Genomic DNA, 19,665 nt, shown 5'->3' on the forward strand with positions numbered 1-19,665 from the left:
GTTCATTTTATCTAACAAAAAAACACCGAAAACGTTTGGTTTCTATACTTCCACAAAATGTATTATAACTATGTGACTACAGCTGTTTTGGCAGAGTGGCTTTTTTCAAGTGATTTAGATTACTATGGGTACCTTTAAGTATTTAACTGAAGAGGTTGAGGAGTGGGGAGCTGTTTGTCTCGAGTTGGTCATTCAGAATTATATCTGTATTTTTCAATTTATTAATTTCCATAGATTCTAATAAAGATAGCTTAAAGCCTTTATTTTGAATATGCAGAATTTGAAACTCTTCATTAAAAGAATGATTATGATCTAGAAGGTGAAGTCCGTATGTAGAAGTGTCTGTTTTTCTATTGTTGAAAGCCTTTTTGTATTCTGCTATCCGTTTGTCAAAGGTTCTGCCAGTTTGACCGATTAAGTTTTCGGACAGTCACAAGTTAGTTTGTAAACACCACTCTGTAGTTGTTTTCTCTTTCGGCTCTTATTGTTCTTAATATATTTGCTTAAGTTGTTGTTAGTTCTGAAAGCTGGTATTATTCCTTTCTTTTTTGTGTATTTGGCTATTTTTGTTGTTATCTTGCCAGTATATGTGATAGAGCAGAAGGTACTGGGTTCTTTCTGTGGTGGTGGACAGACTAATTTCCCATGTCAAAAAATAACTTCGATATAGAACTGAACATCATTAAACAAATAGCAGTAAACAATGGCTATAACGAATAAACAATTAACAAAATTTTAAACCAAAAACTCCATAAGAAAGCTCTGAAATTAGTCTATCCACCACCACAGAAAGAACCCAGTAACTTCTGCTCTATCACATATACTGGTAAGATAAGAACAAAAATAGTCAGATACATAAAAAGAAAGAAGTAACACCAGCTTTCAGAACTAACAACAACTTAAGTAAATATATTAGGAACAACAAAAGCCGAAAGAGAAAGCAACTACAGAGTGGTGTGTACAAACTAACTTGTGGTGACTGTCCGAAAACTTACATCGGTGAAACTGGCAGAACCATTGACAAACGGATAACAGAACACAAAAGGGCTTTCAACAATAGAAAAACAGACACTTCTACATACGCACTTCACCTTCTAGATCATAATCATTCTTTCAATGAAGAGTTTCAAATTCTGCATATCCAAAATAAAGGCCTTAAGCTATCTTTTTTAGAATATATGGAAATTAATAAATTGAAAAATACAGATATAATTCTGAATGACCAACTCGAGACAAACAGCTCCCCACTCCTCAACATCTTCAGTTAAAGACTTTAAAAGACAAACCCATAGTAATCTAAATCACTTGAGAAAGGCACCCTGCCGAAACAGCTGTAGTCACATAGTTGTAATAAATTTTGTGGAAGTATAGAAAACAAACGTTTTCAGTGTTTTATTGTTAGATATAACATTTAAGCCATCAATACTTTTGTATCTATATAAGATTTTGGATTTTCCTCAAAGCAAAACACAATGTGATTCTCGTCTAAAAACAAAGTTTATTTAATTTTTACATAACTAATATCAACTGATAAAATACTAACCTAAAAACAAAGAATCGACAAATAAATGTTCATGCTTTACAATTATTATAAAAACTTAAATCGTCTGTTGAATTTCTAAAAACTTTTAAATTAAAGCCAATTCATTTATATGAAAATAATGACAAATTGCCAATGTCAGTGTCACCACAAAGCTTACATCTATATACAATACAATTTGTTAATGTTAGAGTTTCAGCACCATAGTTCATAACAGGCAAAACGCATTGGTTAAAGACTTTCCGTTTCAAGCAGATCGGAAGATCACTTTTGAATACTTTTGTTATTTGTTTTACTCGCTTTCATTTAAACAAATGTTTTTACGTTTGTCATTGAACCAAACAAATATGTACTAACCCAGGCGCGGATCTAGAAATTCATAATAGGGAGGGCCAGACCTACCGATTTTTCGGCAAATCTACCGAATACCTGTCAAATCTACCGATCTACCTAATTCTCCTTTTTTCTACCGAAAAATCAAAATTCTTAATTTTTAAATTAATCTGTTGATTTTTTTCTTCCAAAAAATCTAAATTATTAGAAAATTTTTTTAGCGGATAGATTTGGCAATAGAGTTTAGTCAATTTTCAAGAATTCTTGAATTGCTTTTACTAGCTTGTGACACAATGTGCGAACCAGCAGATACGGATTTACCGATATCAATTTTATGACCAGTCCTTTGTCCTTTTATATTATGATTTTGGGACTAAATTGTATCTAACCTGAATCTGAATAGTGAATACTGAAGGATTGTGGCTTATTTTGATATAGAAGATAATTCCAAACTAAAAATAGTATTTGTATTAAAATGTTAAAACAGGAGAAATTTATTTTGCACCTTTTTAACTTACAGTATTTCGACATAACTAAAGAATATTAAAAATTTTTCTCGTTCTCAATTGCTTCAATATCCGACATTGTCTTGTTTTGAAACGATTATAAAGTGTAAAAAATCATGTTTTTGCCTATAAAACATTCCTTCTAGAGTTTAGAGAAAAATGTTTCAAATAAATATTCTAGATTCTAGATCTTAATAGTTTCTAATTTGAAATACATAAACAATTGGAGATAATTGCAAAAATCCTTATTTTTGCAGTAATTTATAAATGTTAATAACATATCTATTATTTATTATAACAAAAATTTTTAACTTGTTTAAACAATTATACAGCTTTCAAATAAGAATATATATTTGTATTTTGAACGTTAATAGGTACACGTGTGGTAAGTTTTTTTAAAAAGTCTACAACAGGAAAAAATATGTAGTTTTATTTTATTATAAATAAATGAATTCCTTATAACAAAACTAAAGCATCCTTGATATTTAGTATTGCGTTAGTTAGACGGCTCTACTCGAGTTACTTTGGATTAAAAAACATGAAGAAAATTGCTCTATATGTACCTAGGAAGCCGAGAAAATATATTTTTTTAAGGTATACCTACCGATTTTAAACTTTGAATGATTTTTATGATGAATGGTGATTATTGATCATTATATGATGATGAATGTAGTTTATTTTTGAATACTGGTACCTAAAGTATCATTTTTTTTGCAATGTAATAGCAAAATAAGCAAAAATGAAATCTACTGAAATTTGACGATTTCTACCGAAAAATAGGAGCAGTCTCCCGAAATGTTGTCCAAGACCTGTGGCAAAACTGCTCAAATATTATATTTTCCAGATTTAGCCATACGACTCGCACTTACTCTAAGGATAAAATACACTATATAATCCCAGATACCTACGGTATCAAAAGGATTGATAGACAATTCACGACTGTTAATCTCACTGGTCGTTCTTTACCATAAAGATTAACCTTTCTACCATCAATGGGTATTATCTAGTAAAATACAAATTTTTATATCTTCATTGTATCGCAAATTTGAAACGTGAATTTTCATGAGATAAGGTTTATACCCAGTGTAATGTATTTGCATTTTAAAATATCATTTTTGTTATTCTTTGAATTGAGAAAAATATGTCCGTTGTTTATGGTTCCACCGGTACCCAAACAAATACGCCTGCAGATTATTTTTCAGAGAAGGGTGTTTTATTAGATTTTATGGCTTCTTTCAATTCTTTGAAAGCGGTTGTCGTGTAATTTAGTGTTGTACTGATGCTTAAAGTTTAGAGTTAACAGACAAAAATTATAAATAATAAAAATAATAGGGGGTCCATGGACCCGTTGACCCCCTCCCCTGTATCCGCGCCTGTACTAACCTATTCCGTATTTTTAGTTCAACAGAACAAAAGGAATTAGCCATTCAATTGCAAAGTCTATCTTCTCAGTGCGAGGGATCTCCTGTCCCTCTTGTTTTGGACAGTGGTTTAGTGGTCCCTCCAGCAAACCTAACTGATATACCTATATGTGCGGCGTTTGTCCCTAAGGATTTGCAGCCCCATTTGAGACCAAGAAGAATTGAAAATAAACAAACAGATACAGGACCGTTTCTGTTTACTCCCATTCATTTTGGGGGTGGTAGTTTAGAGCGGAAATCAAGACAGGCTAGTTCCAAATTGGGTAAGAAAGTGTACATTTTCCACGAAATAATTTTTTCTAAAGTATATATGGCATAACATGCGTCTTTCATTAGTTGTCCGTAAAAGATTCTCCAGTTTTCTAGACTGATTGGCTCCATAGTTATTTCTAGAGATCCTTCAGCAACAACCACCAAAATTCTTTTGATCTATCATTTATCAAAATACCACAAGATTGACACACCAGTATCACAATACCGATTTTTAAGAAAGGACAAAAATCATGTCCGGACAACTACAGAGGAATAACTCTCTTAAATACGACAATGAAGTTATTCACAGGCATACTCCAGGATAAATTGGAATCACAGATAAAGAACAGAAGAACAGCAAGGATTCAGAAAAGACAGATCGACGACGGACGCAATATTTGTCATGAAACAAGTGAAAGAGAAGTCGATAGAATATAACAAACCCGCATTTGACAGAGTCAGACTTAGCAATATATTACGGAAAATTAAGCAAAAAAGGATAATGGCAAACATTGTTGAAATCATAAAACAAATGAACAATAACAACACGACAAAAATTAAAACAAACGACACCACAGACAGCCTTAGTCCATTTCTATTCAATATGCTAATGGATGAAATAATAGAAGATGTGGAATAGCTACAACTAGGATACAGACTCGGTCACAGTAGAATCAGTATAGTGCGCTATGCGGATGAGGATGCCCTACAAACACAACTTTATCGATTCTATCAAGCATGTTGACGACTCAACATGAACATATCCACGCAGAAAATAAAATGCATTACCATTGCGAAAAATCCAATTAGATGCAAGTTCGTGGTAGAGGGGAAATCCATAGAACAGCTAAACCAGTTCAAATATCTAGGTGTAGACTTATCAAGTTATCATGACCCAGCCAGAGACCTAAGAGGACAAATTAACAAGGCCGCTGTCTTGTCCGGATGTTGGAGAGATGTGGTCTGGAATAACCCATTATGAGAATGGACAGCAAAGTTAGAATTTATAAAACTTGCATCAGACCTGTTATGACCTATGGCATTGAATCAAGAGACGACACCAATAAAACCAAAAGCATGCTACGAACAGCCAAAATGAAGACACTGCGGATCAAATTTGAATCTACTTTGTAACGCCATAGCCATTTGGTGTAATGCGGGAACAATATTCAGCACAATCCAGGCACTAAGCTTGAATCATGGAATCATCGTTTCAGTAATAAGCTCGCGCGGAAAAAATTTAATGTGTCCCAGTGTACGACTTTAATCATTGCTATTGAAATGTTTCATAACCCTCTTTTCTACACCACCCGTTACAATATTAGCTTCTTTTTTTTTGTAGACATTATTATGTCTGTTTTTCAATGTACGTCCAGTAAGTTGTCATTCCTTCGTTTTCGTGGTCTTCCCACTGATCTTATTTCTATTGGGGAACCGTCTCTTGTCGTCCTTACTACTCTATTTGTTGCCATTCGGCTTATGTGGTCATTCCATCCTACTATTCTGTTTCTTACCCAGTTATTATGTTCTCCACCTTGCATCTCCGTCGTATATCTGTACTTCTAGCTCTGTCCCATAGTGTCTTACAAACGATTTTTCAAAGGGTTTTCATCCGTGCTGTTTCTAGCATTCTTTTTGTCCTCTGCTGTCCTTCTGCCGCATATGCCATTATTGGTTTGATGACTGTTTTGGTAAATTCTGTTTTTCATTCCTTTTCTGATATTTTTATTTCTCTTTATTGTTCCATTCATTCTACCTGCAGCTTTGCTTGCTCTATTCACCTGATCTTCCATTTGTGTTTCGAGCTTTCCGTAGCTAGATAATGTGGTGCCTAGATATTTAAACTCCATCAGTTGTTCTCTTATCTGGCCCTCCAGCTCTAGTTTACACCTGAGTTGGTTTGCTGTTATAAACATGCATTTGGTCTTTTTGGGACTATTACCATGTTAAATTTTCTGGCGGTGATATCAAATTGGTACAGCATACGTTGTAAATCATCTTCACTTTGAGAGATTAGTATTGCATAGCAGATTATTTTGAGGGGGTTTTCTCCCATTTGATATCCTTTATGTTCTTACTTTGTTTATTACTTTATCCATGATTAGGTTGAACAATAGATGACTCAGGGAATCTCCCTGTCTTATCCCATTGCCTTATTGCATTATTGTGTTGTTCTGGTAGATATTTTCGATCGTTTCAATTATTACTAGAGGTACCTATTCGTACAATAAATTGTTAACGTCGTTTAATTTGACCCTGTCAAATACCGTCTTTAAGTAAGGCAGACAACATTAACAGTAAAACAAAATCCCTCTGATCTTTTTGAATACTTTGTAAGAAAAGAACTAACTACTAAATTTAATGTTTGTTTTTGTTGTTTTTTAAGATTTTCTATGGATTCAAAATGAAGTTTGCGAAGTACAGTTAAAGTTGATCAATCCCTTACCTTTTGAGTTAAAAGTATCCAATATGAGACTTTTGACGGGAGGTGTAGTTTTTGAATCTGTGCCCGAGACTATTGTTTTACCACCAGATATCCCAACTTCTTTAACGCTTAACGGGTGGGCAAGAGAAAGCGGAGAACTCGAACTGTCAGGTTACAGTACACACACTTTGGGAGTTAAGTCAAACTGCCGACTGCGCCATATGGGATCCAGTATGAATTTTCCACCCTACTATAAAGTTCAAGTTGTTCCTAGCTTGCCGTTACTAGAGGTAAGTGATACACCACGGAAATAATAAAAAAAAACCCTGTTCGGGGCTGTAAAAAATCCAGGTACCTTTCTGAAATTTTTTTCAGTTATAAAATATTTAGAAAGACGAAGCAAGTTTTCAATCCTAATAGTAAATTAATAATATTGAAAAATATTAAAAATCACTAAAAGATTTTTAAATTGAAAACTTATTGGTACATTTTCATGGTAACACCTCCAAGACCCTTTTAGTGATTTTTAATATTTTTCATTATTATTAATTTACTATTAGGATTGAAAACTTGCTTCGTCTTTCAATTGCCAGATGGCGCTTGCCACCTATTATCATCACTTTGGTTGCGATGTGTGGGAAAACCTCTCGATGCAATTTAGTTGGAGTATAGAGAACAGTGCCTACGTTCCTTCTGATGAAGCTCCAATAAGAGCAGAAAATCGCGGTTAAAGGAACTGGACTGCACTCCGTATTCTAATTAAAAAGTAAGATTGGTTTGCCTTCGCATTGCAACCGAATAAAAATGGTACACATTTTTATTTTATTTTTCGTATTACTCCGTAGAGTAACCAGGTGCATTTTTCAGTTGGAACTTTGCCGGCTGCAGACGGGGGATGTGAATTGCAAGGTGTAGAATTCCTTCCCTTTCGTCTTCACTGCAGCATCCATATGACTTACAAATTATAGAAGTCTTGGAGGTGTTACCATGAAAATGTACCAATAAGTTTTCAATTTAAAAATCTTTTAGTGATTTTTAATATTTTTCAATATTATTAATTTACTATTAGGATTGAAAACTTGCTTCGTCTTTTAATTGACAGATGGCGCTTGCCACCTATTATCATCACTTTGGTTGCGATGTGTGGGAAAGCCTCTCGATGCAATTTAGTTGGAGTATGGAGAACAGTGCCTACGTTCCTTCTGATGAAGCTCCAATAAGAGCAGAAAATCGCGGTTAAAGGAACTGGACTGCACTCCGTATTCTAATTAAAAAGTAAGATTGGTTTGCCTTCGCATTGCAACCGAATAAAAATGGTACACATTTTTATTTTATAAAATATTTACGTTACATTATGAAATTTAGTGCTATATAAAGAAAACCTACCTATACGTTTCATGCAAAGATTTCGGCGTCTTTTTTAATTATTGTTAAGTTTTTACTTATTTATTAGTCTTCATTTTAATTTATTACATTTACCATTTACAATATGTAATTTATATATAGTTCAAACCAAACCGTTTTTTCAGTGCGTCACTAATTTTGAAGTCATATTCGCTCCGTGCATGACTGAAGCGACACCTAGTGCCTAAACATGACATTTTTGTTGCAAATTATTAATAATTAGTTTTTAACTATACTTTTCCAATTTACACACACCCAAACCTATATGGAATCACCATGTATTTCTAAGTAATATTTATTTCTTTTGAAAAAACTTGTTATTGTTGCGAAGAATAGAGGTTTTTATTGAAAATAAACAAATCTATAAGACAATCAGATAGTACAGCTCGGTACGGTATAGGTTATTTGCTTGAGTTGCAAATTGAACGAAATAGAACTATGTCATATGTGGTTATAGAACTTATAACGGGGAAAGATTATTGGTCTTGTAAAGCAAGTAATGTTCTCAGCGGGATATAGCTGTAGAGCTAGGCGTAACACAGGGCGTTCTGTCCAAAACCTATGCTAGGTAACAGGACGAGGAAAGCTCAAAAATAAAGCAAGGGAAAGTCGCCAAACAGTAATAACAGCTCGCCACGATCGTGTAATTGTCCATTCAGCTGGAAGACACCCAACCATTTCTCACCTGCAGCTCCAACGGCAGCTTTTGGAAGCTACAGGTGTAAATCTTTCAGTTGAAACGATAAGAAGAAGAGTTCGTGCCAAGAAGTATACAGCAGGAGACAGTTATGGATTCCCGAGTTATCCAGGCAGCACAAGATTGATCGCCTAAATTGGTGTCTTCACCACCAAAACTGGAACATTGGGAATTGACAAAATGTGCTATTTTCAAAAAAAGTCAGGATTTCTGTAGAATCAGATGACCCACGAAATCGTGTACTTAGCGGTCGAGGAAGACAAGCAAGAACGAAAACTGTCAGATCTGTTCACAAATATACAAGAGGAAGTGTAATGTTCTGGAGAGGAATTGTGATCCGTAAAAAGACTCATCCAATTTTCATCCAATCAACTTTGACTGCTCACAGGTATGTTGATAACCTGTAGTTAGGCTCTGGAGAGGTACAACAGGAGAAAATTTAATTTTCTTACATGATAATGGACCTCCACATACCATTAGAGTGACTAGAGACATCGTTGAAGCAGAAGGTATCCCTTGTTTGGAGTGGCCTGCTTGCTGACACTTGCTTAACCCTATAGAGAATTTGTGGGATATGCTTAAAAGAAAAATTAGAGCTCGCCAGGATAATCCACAAAACACCTCGCGGCTAGTACAAGCTGCTCTTGAAGAATTAGTCCAGAAAGCCACTGCGCATCCGCTAGGAAAAATATTTTAATTCGGATTTTTTGCACAATCTTACTCAAAAAGGACTCCTTTTAACAAATTTGCATGTTGCCAGGACCAAAAAGTGGTCAAAAATTTTTTAAACGTTTTTTTTTTGTTTTTTTCCTAAAATTATTTTTTTGCATGGAAAAAAAGTTTTTTAGTTTTTTTGAATCATTCCAAACAGAAAAGGTCTTTAGTGACTTTTCTCTAAAAATGATAGTTTTTGACATATAAGCGATTAAAAATTGCGAAATCGGCCATTTTTAATCCTCAAAAACTATGTGAAAAACTGAAAATTTGAATGTTGCCATAGTAGGTAGATATTCTTTAAACATCGATTGATGAAATCCCGAAGAGTTTTTTGCAATATAATATTCAAAACTCCTTTGTTTTTTAATTGCTAATCAAGCGTGCGCGACACAATTTTCCACCGACAGTATGGTGCAAATGAAAGGAATAAATTCGTTATTTCGTAAACCGGCGACTTTAAGGAAAAATTCCGAAACAGGTCGATTTTTATTTTTAAGTTGTGATATTGTGGCATATATGGTATACTAGTGACGTCATCCATCTGGACGCGATGACGTAATCGATGATTTTTTTTAATAATAATAGGGGTCGTGTGCTAGCTCATTTGAAAGGTTCTACAATTCTCTATTCAGTAATATAAACATTTATATAATTATTTATACAGGGTGTCCAAATTTTTTTTATTAAATTAAATTATTTGACACAAAAAGAAGTAGAAGGACACCCTGTATAAATAATTATATAAATTTTTACATTACTGAATAGAGAATTGAAGAGCCTTTCAAATGAGCTACCACACTACCCCTATTCTCATTTAAAAAAATCATAGATTACGTCATCACGCCCAGACGGATGGCGTCACTAGTATACCATATATGCCACAATATCATAACTTAAAAATAAGAATCGACCTGTTTCGGTATTTTTCTTTAAAGTGGCCGGTTTACGAAATAACGAATTTATTCCTTTCATTTGCACCATACTGTCGGTGGAAAATAGTGTCGCGCACGCTTGATTAGCAATTAAAAAACAAGGGAGTTTTGAATATTGTATTGCAAAAAACTCTTCGGGATTTCATCAATCGATGTTTAAAGAATATCTACCTACCTTGGCAACATTCAAATTTTCAGTTTTTCACATAGTTTTTGAGGGTTAAAAATGGCCGATTTCGCAATTTTTCAATTTTTAATCGCTTATATTAAAAACTATCATTTTTAGAGAAAAGCCACTAAAGACCTTTTCTGTTTGGAATGATCCAAAAAAACACAAAAAAAACTTTTTTCCATGCAAAAAAATAATTTTAGGAAAAAAACAAAAAAAACGTTTAAATAATTTTTTACCACCTTTTGGTCCTGGCAACATACAAATTTGTTAAAAGGAGTCCTTTTTGAGTAAGATTGTGCAAAAAATCCGAATTAGAATATTTTTCCTAGCGGATGCGCAGTGGCTTTCTGGACTAAATGGAGCAACCTACCACAACAAAATGTTGATAATTTGATTAGGAACATACCCACACAAACTAAAGCTTGCATAAGGACTAGAGGTGATAACACTGACTACAAAAAAAAATAAAAACAATTTAAACAGTATTCGTTTTACATTGAAATTTTTTATGCTATTGACTTTAAAACAACTAATTTCAATTTGGTTAAATACTTTATTGTTTTACTGTATTTCTAACTCTAAATACATAACAAATCAACATATTACAATTATTATTTAAATAATACACTGTTTTGGTTGTAATAAATATTTTTTTTTGTAAATTTTTATTTTTTTTGTATTTTTATATTATTAATTTTTTTTTGTTTTTTTTTATTATTTTTTAATAATTTGTTATGATTTTTTTTCTACGCTAAGACAAACAAGGTTACATCTTCTTAGTTTTTTTTTGCTTTTTTTTTAAATTCGTTTTTTTAAATTCGTACGAAATAAGATTCCATATAAGTTTGGGTATGGGTATGTATAAAATTGATGTAGTATTAAGAACTGGGTGTCTAAAAATTCAGCACAATTTATCTTTTCCACCCCAAACGGAATAGAAAGGGAAAATGTATCCTCGTTTTTAAACTAGGAGAAGTAATTCAAATTTACCGCGCTGCAATGCTTGTTTCTAATTGGTCCAACCATAGATAAGTTTACTCCACTAAATTATGAAATTTTGACACGATTAATATTTATGAAATTTTGACACTATTTGCATTTGAAACTCATAGGTTAATTAACGTATATCGGCGACTTTGTGTTTTTTGAGTTATTCCTTTAATTTTTAGATTTTTTTAGGCTGCGGGTATATAAAAATCTGTTGTTTTTAGAACTATTTAGCGATTTGTTAATTGTCTTATAAGGTGTCCGATACTGATTACTGTATTACCGTCGAAAAAAAAAAGATAAATCTGGTGATCTTGATAGTGACATTATTTGGTGTGAATCTGTATTTTGAGTTTACTCCTCCTAGTTTAAATCTTTTCTCTAATTTACTTGTCATTATTGGAGATCTATAGAAATTACACTTACTATTTTGGCTATTATTAGCACAATTAAATACTTAAGGGGATGGGTACGTATTTTCGGCTGCAATGCTATTCAAATGGGGATTCATTTTTTTTTTTAATCCTGAGAAAACTAATAAGTATTTTTGAAAAATTTAAACGCATATTGAAAGATTACGTTATTAGCGAGGGCCGAAAGTTCCTGCGAACTTCTGGAATGTTTATTTTAATAAGTTACAGGGGTGAAAAACTAAGAGAAAATTTAGTGTGATTTTTAATTTCAAATATCTCATTAAAGATAAACTTTTTATTTATTCTAAGGAACTTTCGGCGCTCGGTAATAATTTAGTTTTTCATTCTGCGTTTAAATTTTTCAAAAACATTTATTGGTTTTTTTCAGGATTCGAAAAAAATGAACACCATGTCCGTGGTAATATTTTCCAAATCTATCTTTGTCTTACAACGCACTCAGTCGAATAGAATATTGTCAGCATATTGTCAGTTGTGACAATTTTAAATATTTGACATGGCATCGGGAATATTTTGAGTTGTTGATTAAATAATAGTGATATATAGTGTTGTTGATAAATAATTGATTTAAGACGTGAACTTAATAAAAAGTTATTTATTGTGTATTATTTGTGGAAGATCCAAGCAGAGAATGCATCAGGATAATATATTCTGTGATCCAAATATTTTGTTGTTAAAGATGTTCACAATTGTAAGCGTTCCATAGTAACAATATATTATTAAAAAATCACTTTAACACTTTTCCTCTTTTCTCGATTGAGTATTAGTTTTTGTTGTACATATAAATTATTACAATCACTGAATGAATACATAGTTAGTGAAAAATTATCACATTTATTAACTGAATTAATAATTTGCAATTATATAAATAACAGTTATCCAAGAACATTCAAAAGCCATCTCTTTAAGTTAATGATGACATTTTCAAGTAGGATGACATTCTAGTAATGTTTACATATCCATACCAGTGAGAATTTTACTACACGTAATTTGCCGTGTAAAGACAGAAAAAGTAGGTATAGCTGTAAAATATTTGCGAATTATGTACCGATGGCTTTAAGGAATATTTATTTACCCCTTTTGATCACATTTGTTATACAAACAATGACAATGACATTATAAAGATACCTCCAATATTGTCATATTTCGCCGTTACTCACGTTGGTATCGTTTCAGGGTACCCCCACCATAGTCACACACAGCGAATACATTTAACGTGTTATTAGTTTGAATAGGACTTTTCAACGCTTCTCATTTGTTTCAAGCTTCTGTTAATGTCGTATAATCCGTGTATAGAAATAGAAATATGCTCTATTGTCATGAAAAATTTAACAATTTTATAGACAAAGCTTACAAGAAACATAAATAAGAACAATAACAAACACAATTTACTAAAATTATATAAATCGTCCATATAAATACAATATAATGAAGTGAAACAAAAAACAGTAACAATCTATTGCAAAATTTAAAAAAATTGCAAATTGCATGTATAATATGACAGAAGCTCGAAACAAATGAGAAGTGTTGAAAAGTCCTACCCATGGAATCGTTTCAGGGTACCCCCACCATGGTCACGGGCAGAGCGAATAAATAACATGTCATTAGTTTGAATAGGACTTTTCAACGCTTCTCATTTGGATCGAGCTTCTGTCATATGTCGTATAATGTATAATATTAATATACGACATATGACAGAAGCTCGAAACAAATGAGAAGCGTTGAAAAGCCTTATTGGTTAAGATTGGCGGAATAATATAAATGTATCACCTTAATTTTTAGAACATCCCTATTCAGCATATGTATTTCAAAAGTAAAATATTTGATTATACTTGTAGGTATCAACCTCTTTCCCCACCAGTGCTTCATTTTCCAATTTTCACGATGAAAATACTGTCACCTCAGCCAGCGTAAGTTTATATCATGGCGAAAGTACTAAATGTATTATAACATTGAAAAATGCTAGTGAAGTACCCGTAGAGATGCTAGAAGTAGAAGTAAACAGTGTCTTAGACCCTTCTTTGCAAGATCAAATTTTTAGCTGGGATAGAGAAGAAGTGAAGAAGTTGTTACCGATTCCTCCAGGAGAAACTGTTAGTATTACATTAAATCTACATTCTGCGGCTAATTTCTTAGCTCCAACTTCAGCCATTTCACCAACAATTCCGCACGATATGAGTAGTGGTCCTTTCAGCAGCATGTCGACTTCATTGCCAGGTAACAAATACTATTGACTGTAATACAGTGGAACCTCGATAAGTCGGCCCCCGATAACCCGGAAGTCCGGCTAACCCGGACCGATTTTCATCAGACAAACATTTCAACAATAAAAATGTATGTATTATGTTAAAACATTTTATCTGTAGCCACTTCTGGAATGCCTTAAAAATATCGAGTTTCATTGATAAAACTTCCTTTGACCATAATATAATATTTGAGAGATAATGGGTATTTGTGTAATTTAAACTATAGGATAGTAAAAATGACTCATGCACACGATTGAGAGCACCTCATTATCTCTGGCTATCACAAACAACATGCATGTGTTATTCCTTTATTTATTTTCAACTGTCTTTAAAAAAATGTTTTTTAAACAATGGTCTTTTAAACAATGAAAGAGTCACTGTTTTTAAATTACATAACATCATTCAGATGGAAGACCAGACGAAATGGACACAACCGAAACTGAGTTTTTTTACCTAGAAATGAACAATACTCTATATTGTCTATACTAAACTCTATATAACTATAGGTAATTTCGATGTGTACTGTGCATATATTATATTTCATGTTATTTTAATTATAATGGACTTTATCTATAAGTATGCCGTATTTTATTAATTTTTACCATGCTCTCCGGCTATCCCGGACTTTCAATAACCCGGATCGGCCGCGGTCCCGATTAATCCGAGTTATCGAGGTTCCACTGTACATCCAAGTCCCACAGAAATCTGGAAGCACGTTGCCACTAGCGCCTCAGTCGGCTTGAGTTGAACTACGTTTTGACAACGTAAAATTTGACGTAAACATTTAAATTTAATTTTATAAATTTTTTAATAACGAGCTAATTTTGCTAAATTAAATTAAAATAAAAATAGTTCAAACACTTATACAAAAACAATAATAAAGCAATTTTATAAATGTAAGGTTAGATTGCTCTGGTTATCCTACTCATACCGCTAGATGGCGCTATTTTTTTGCTTCCTCAAAATTAATGGGAAATGTCAAGAGTTGTATGTATTACAGTCTATAGTATTTGCAGGTAACATTCTATGGCCCGTATTCATAGTCGAGACTCGAGTCTGAGTCGATGCTCAAGTCCGACCTTGAACAAATTCTTATACAAATTTGTATACAAATTTTTTCAAGGTCGACCTTAAGCATCGACGCTGACTTGAGTCTCGACTATGAATACGGACCTATATCTAATGTTATAAAATCCTAATGCGACAAGCCACACAGTCTGTCCGGAACGGTTTCCATATATGTAAATATTGAATGACGTTTAATAAACTTTTATTTTGTTATATCTTTTTTATAACAGCTCCAGAATGACTGAATCGAATTAGCTAATTTCGATTTTAAAATATTTGTAGAAGTCCAAGGAAGGTTTAAAGAGTGAGAAAATGTGATGAAATTGTAAAGGTGATATTAAAAACAACAATGTTATTGTCATATACACACAGTTACATTATTCTTCTTTAGATTTACGTCACTAAAACTGCGGCTCACTTCGGGTCTATTTACTTTTTACGTTTCCCGTGAAATCCATGCTTTTGGCACTTTGTTCGATTTAAATATGGTATTTAGAGTTGTTTCATTAAATTTATAATTATTAAAATGAACTCGAATTTTCAATTTTATCGCAGAGAAACTGTTGAAAAATAGTTTTTATTATTATAAGTAAACAATGGTGTAAAATTATTTTTAATTATAAACATATTTTCTGTATATTAATTTTCGATATTGTCAAAAATAGACATATTCTTGAGCAAGGAGCACATTTTTTACACACTTCCTATACAACTAATAAAATTTGATGTCTGATGGGATATTGTAAAAATATTCTTCGTTAGACTTCTACAAATATTTCAAAATCAAAAGTAGCCAAATCAGTCTAGTCCTTCTCGAGTTATAAAATAAAAATATATATAAAAAATACGAGTCAGAAAAAATGGAGGCTATCAGATAAAATTGGATTGTGCCAGAAAAAATTGAGGGAAGCATCCCTCAATTTTTTCTGGCACCCTCCAATTTTATCTATTTATTTTTATTTCTGTCCGTTTTTTATTTATGGTTTCTAATTCTTTCTCTATACTCAGTTTTCTGATGGTCTTCCACTTCTTCTGTTTTTCTGGAAATATTTACTACTTCATCAGTAATTAAATTTTTCACAAAATTGACCAAAATATTGGTTACTTTACTAAGAAAAATAATTTATATGGCTATTTATATAAAATAGCCAAACAGAGAGCAAAGAAAGCAAAAGATTTTAATCAGATTAGATGTATCCGAGATGAAAATAATAAAATACTAGTTCACCAAAGGGATGTCAAAAAGAGATGGAGAAAGTACTTTGACAGTTTATTAAATGAAGAATTTGACAGACAGCCTGTAGCCTCCGTATTACAACGGATACAGTAGCAGCAATGGTCACCAAAATAACAAACGAAGAAGTGGCTCAAGCGCTCCAAAAAATAAAGGAAGGAAAAGCGGTAGGACCAGATGATATTCTTGGGGAAGTATGGGGAGCATTGGGAGAGACAGGAACAAGGTGGTTAGCAGGCCTATTTAATAGAATTATGGAAGTTGGACAAATGCCAGACGAATGGAGAAGCAGTATACTGGTACCTATTTACAAAAACAAGGGAGATATACAACAATGTACAAACTACAGGGCTATAAAACTGCTTAGCCACACCATGAAAATATGGGAAAGAGTAATTGATAGACGGATACGTGAAGAGACCGAAATATCCGAGAATCAATTTGGCTTTATGTAGGGCAGATCAACAACAGATGCAATTTTCATTATAAGGCAGTTAATGGAAAAATACAGGAGAAACAAAACAAACGCTCATATGGTATTCATTGATCTTGAGAAAGCATATGATAGAGTTCCTCGAGAGATTCTGTGGTGGGCACTCAATAAGAAAGGAGTCCCTGGTGAATATGTAAAGATTGTGAGGGATATGTATGAGGGAGTAACGATAGTGTTAGGACAGGTGTGGGGGAGACTGATAAATTTCATGTGAAAGTAGGATTGCACCAAGGCTCTGTGCTTAGTCCGTATTTTTTCTTTATAGTTTTGGACCAGATAACAGCGAAACTACAGGGTAACATTCCATGGTGCTTAATGTATGCTGATGATGTCGTGTTAGTAGGAAATAGTGAAAGAGACTGACCAAAAACTGGAACAGTGGAGGCAAGCTCTGGAGGAAAAAAGTTTAAAGCTTAGTAGGACAAAAACAGAGTACATATTTGGAATGTTCATTTAAAGATGGAGTTACTACAAATAAAATGGTATCTTTGGATGGTGAACTGAATGTAAAAGCAATAGTTTTAAGTACCTGGGATCGGTATTACAGAGTAGTGGAGAAATAGATGGAGATGCATGCAGTAGACTTAGGGCTGGATGGATGAAGTGGAAAGAAGCGAGTGGTGTGTTGTGTGACAAAAAAATTCCAATGAAGCTGAAGGGAAATTCTATAAAACAGCCATAAGACCGGCTATGATGTACGAAACTGAATGTTGGGCAGTGAAAAAGAAAGAGGAACAACGAATGTATGTGACGGAAATGAGAATGCTTAGATGGATGAGTGGAGTGACAAGAAAGGATAAAATTAAAAATGAGTATATTAGGAGAAGTCTAGGTGTGGCACCAATTGATGCCAAAATGAGAGAGCATAGGTTGAGATGGTTTGGTCATGTTCAACGTCGAGACGTTAATCATCCAATACGAAGAGTAGCTGAAGTGCAGATTCCTGGAAGGAGTAGGAGAGGAAGACCAATGAAGACGTGGGGGGAGACAATAAAGCAGGACATGTTGGTAAAGGGGATTAACATTGATATGACCCAAGATAGAATTGTGTGGAGAAATGCAATTATCGAAGCCGACCCCGCATAGGGATAAGGCAAAGAGAATGATGACTAAGAAAAATAATTTAAAGCTTATGTTACTTTATATTTACTTGGTTTACACGTAAGAAAGCTTTGTTGATCCTAAAATTTTGAAAAAATTGAGTGGAGTGGCTGTAGATTGCGATTGATTGGATCCCCTGTCGCGTAGTGACGGTCAAAATCACTAGTATGGAATCCTTAAAATAAAAAGAGTGTCTGTACTTTGAGTTTGAGTATCTGAGTATTAAACTTTGAGTCTGTACTTTGAGTTTGATATTATTTAAATATTAAAGTAATTTTAATACTTAAAACAATACCAAAAATTAAAAGTAACGTTAATACGTAATTTTTTATGAACTGTAGCCTCACCGCAATTACTTTTCCCTTGGTGAATCGTAGAAAATCTAAAAATCGTCAGATTTTCTACAAAAATTTTTAATTTTCTTTTCATCGTATTTTAACTAATTATCCTATTGCCAACGAAGACAAATCCAACGACACAAAACTTATAATATATTTACTATAAAACACCAATAAGTATATTTTTTTCACATTTTATTTGCATTGATACATACGTAAGAAAGATTTAATAATTAACTTCATACTGTCGCTTTTATAAAATCACTCTCAATATTTTTCCCAATCGCCCCTAGAGAAGTATAACTTCAATAATTCTTTTTTTATATTTCAGGTGGATCTTTGCCTTCTAGATTTAATTCAAGCTTTCGATCCTCAAATTCGGGGCATTCTAGTTTAGCCGGTGGATTGACTAATCTTTTCCAACAACAACCTTCCACATCAATTATCGAAGGTCAATTAAAGTTAAAATACAGCGGATCTGAAGGTTTTGCTTCAGAATATTGCAGATCTTGCTCAGTATTTGTAATGTTGGAGATGTTGCCGTCTTTGCAAGTTACTAATTGGGATGTTTTGCCAGCGGATACGTAAGTATATTACAATGCTAATCTGTATTACAAGCCAGACTGACTCAAAGCTGACCCGGCTTAAAATTAAAATGAATTATTAAAACAGATAACAAAACCTAAATTTTAAGCATTTAAAGAAGCCTTTAGGTGGTCTAGAGCCAAAGTTATGGCAGTTTTAATTTGAACTTTAATCTGACGTATCAATTGACTTCAGGACGACTGGTAAATAAGAGAGGTCTTCCGAAAAAAAGCTCATTCCAGCTTTTCAGACCAGCAGCTACCATATATTACTATAGAACCATATATGTAACCTTCGATATAGGAAGGAATGGTCCTTTTCATGAGCATTTTTCAGTGCGTCACAAATGATAGAAAAGAAGGCAAGTCCGTGATAATACACATTTATAACTTTTATTCTAACATGACATTTAATTAAATCTGATAGTTGTCACATTTTATTTGCAATTTGTCATAAAAACAAATCAGTTGTGTTTATTGCATTTATAAAATGGTATTTTCTTTTATTTGTCTAGTCTTATAAATTGTACAGATTATATTCTTACATATATTATACATATAAATCGTAAAGTTTTTTTCCGATTATAGCGCCATATATCGACATCTAGAATAACTAGAATAAATGTTATAAATGTCACATACAATTTAATGCGTTAGAAAGAAATTGAAAAACTGTAACGCACTGAAAGATGCCCATGAGAAAAAGTTTACCAAAAGTACCTTTTGCGCTCCTTTATTAAACTTTTTACTGTTCACCACATTCTATGGAATATTCTAGCATTTA

The 19,665-nt window shown here is 33.0% G+C and overlaps 1 protein-coding gene across 1 annotated transcript in view; it reads left to right on the forward strand.

Moving 5' to 3' along the window:
* LOC126887348 (protein brunelleschi) overlaps positions 1-19,665 on the forward strand; it is a 51,194-nt gene that overhangs the window by 19,177 nt on the left and 12,352 nt on the right. Inside the window, exons 5-8 of the mRNA XM_050654801.1 lie at positions 3,780-4,063; positions 6,439-6,767; positions 13,656-14,034; positions 18,629-18,881. Of these exons, the coding sequence (XP_050510758.1) occupies positions 3,780-4,063; positions 6,439-6,767; positions 13,656-14,034; positions 18,629-18,881 (1,245 nt within the window). The remainder of the gene's footprint in view (positions 1-3,779; positions 4,064-6,438; positions 6,768-13,655; positions 14,035-18,628; positions 18,882-19,665) is intronic.

This window comes from Diabrotica virgifera, chromosome 6, assembly GCF_917563875.1.
Source record: "Diabrotica virgifera virgifera chromosome 6, PGI_DIABVI_V3a".
Classification (NCBI taxonomy): Eukaryota; Metazoa; Arthropoda; class Insecta; order Coleoptera; family Chrysomelidae; genus Diabrotica; species Diabrotica virgifera.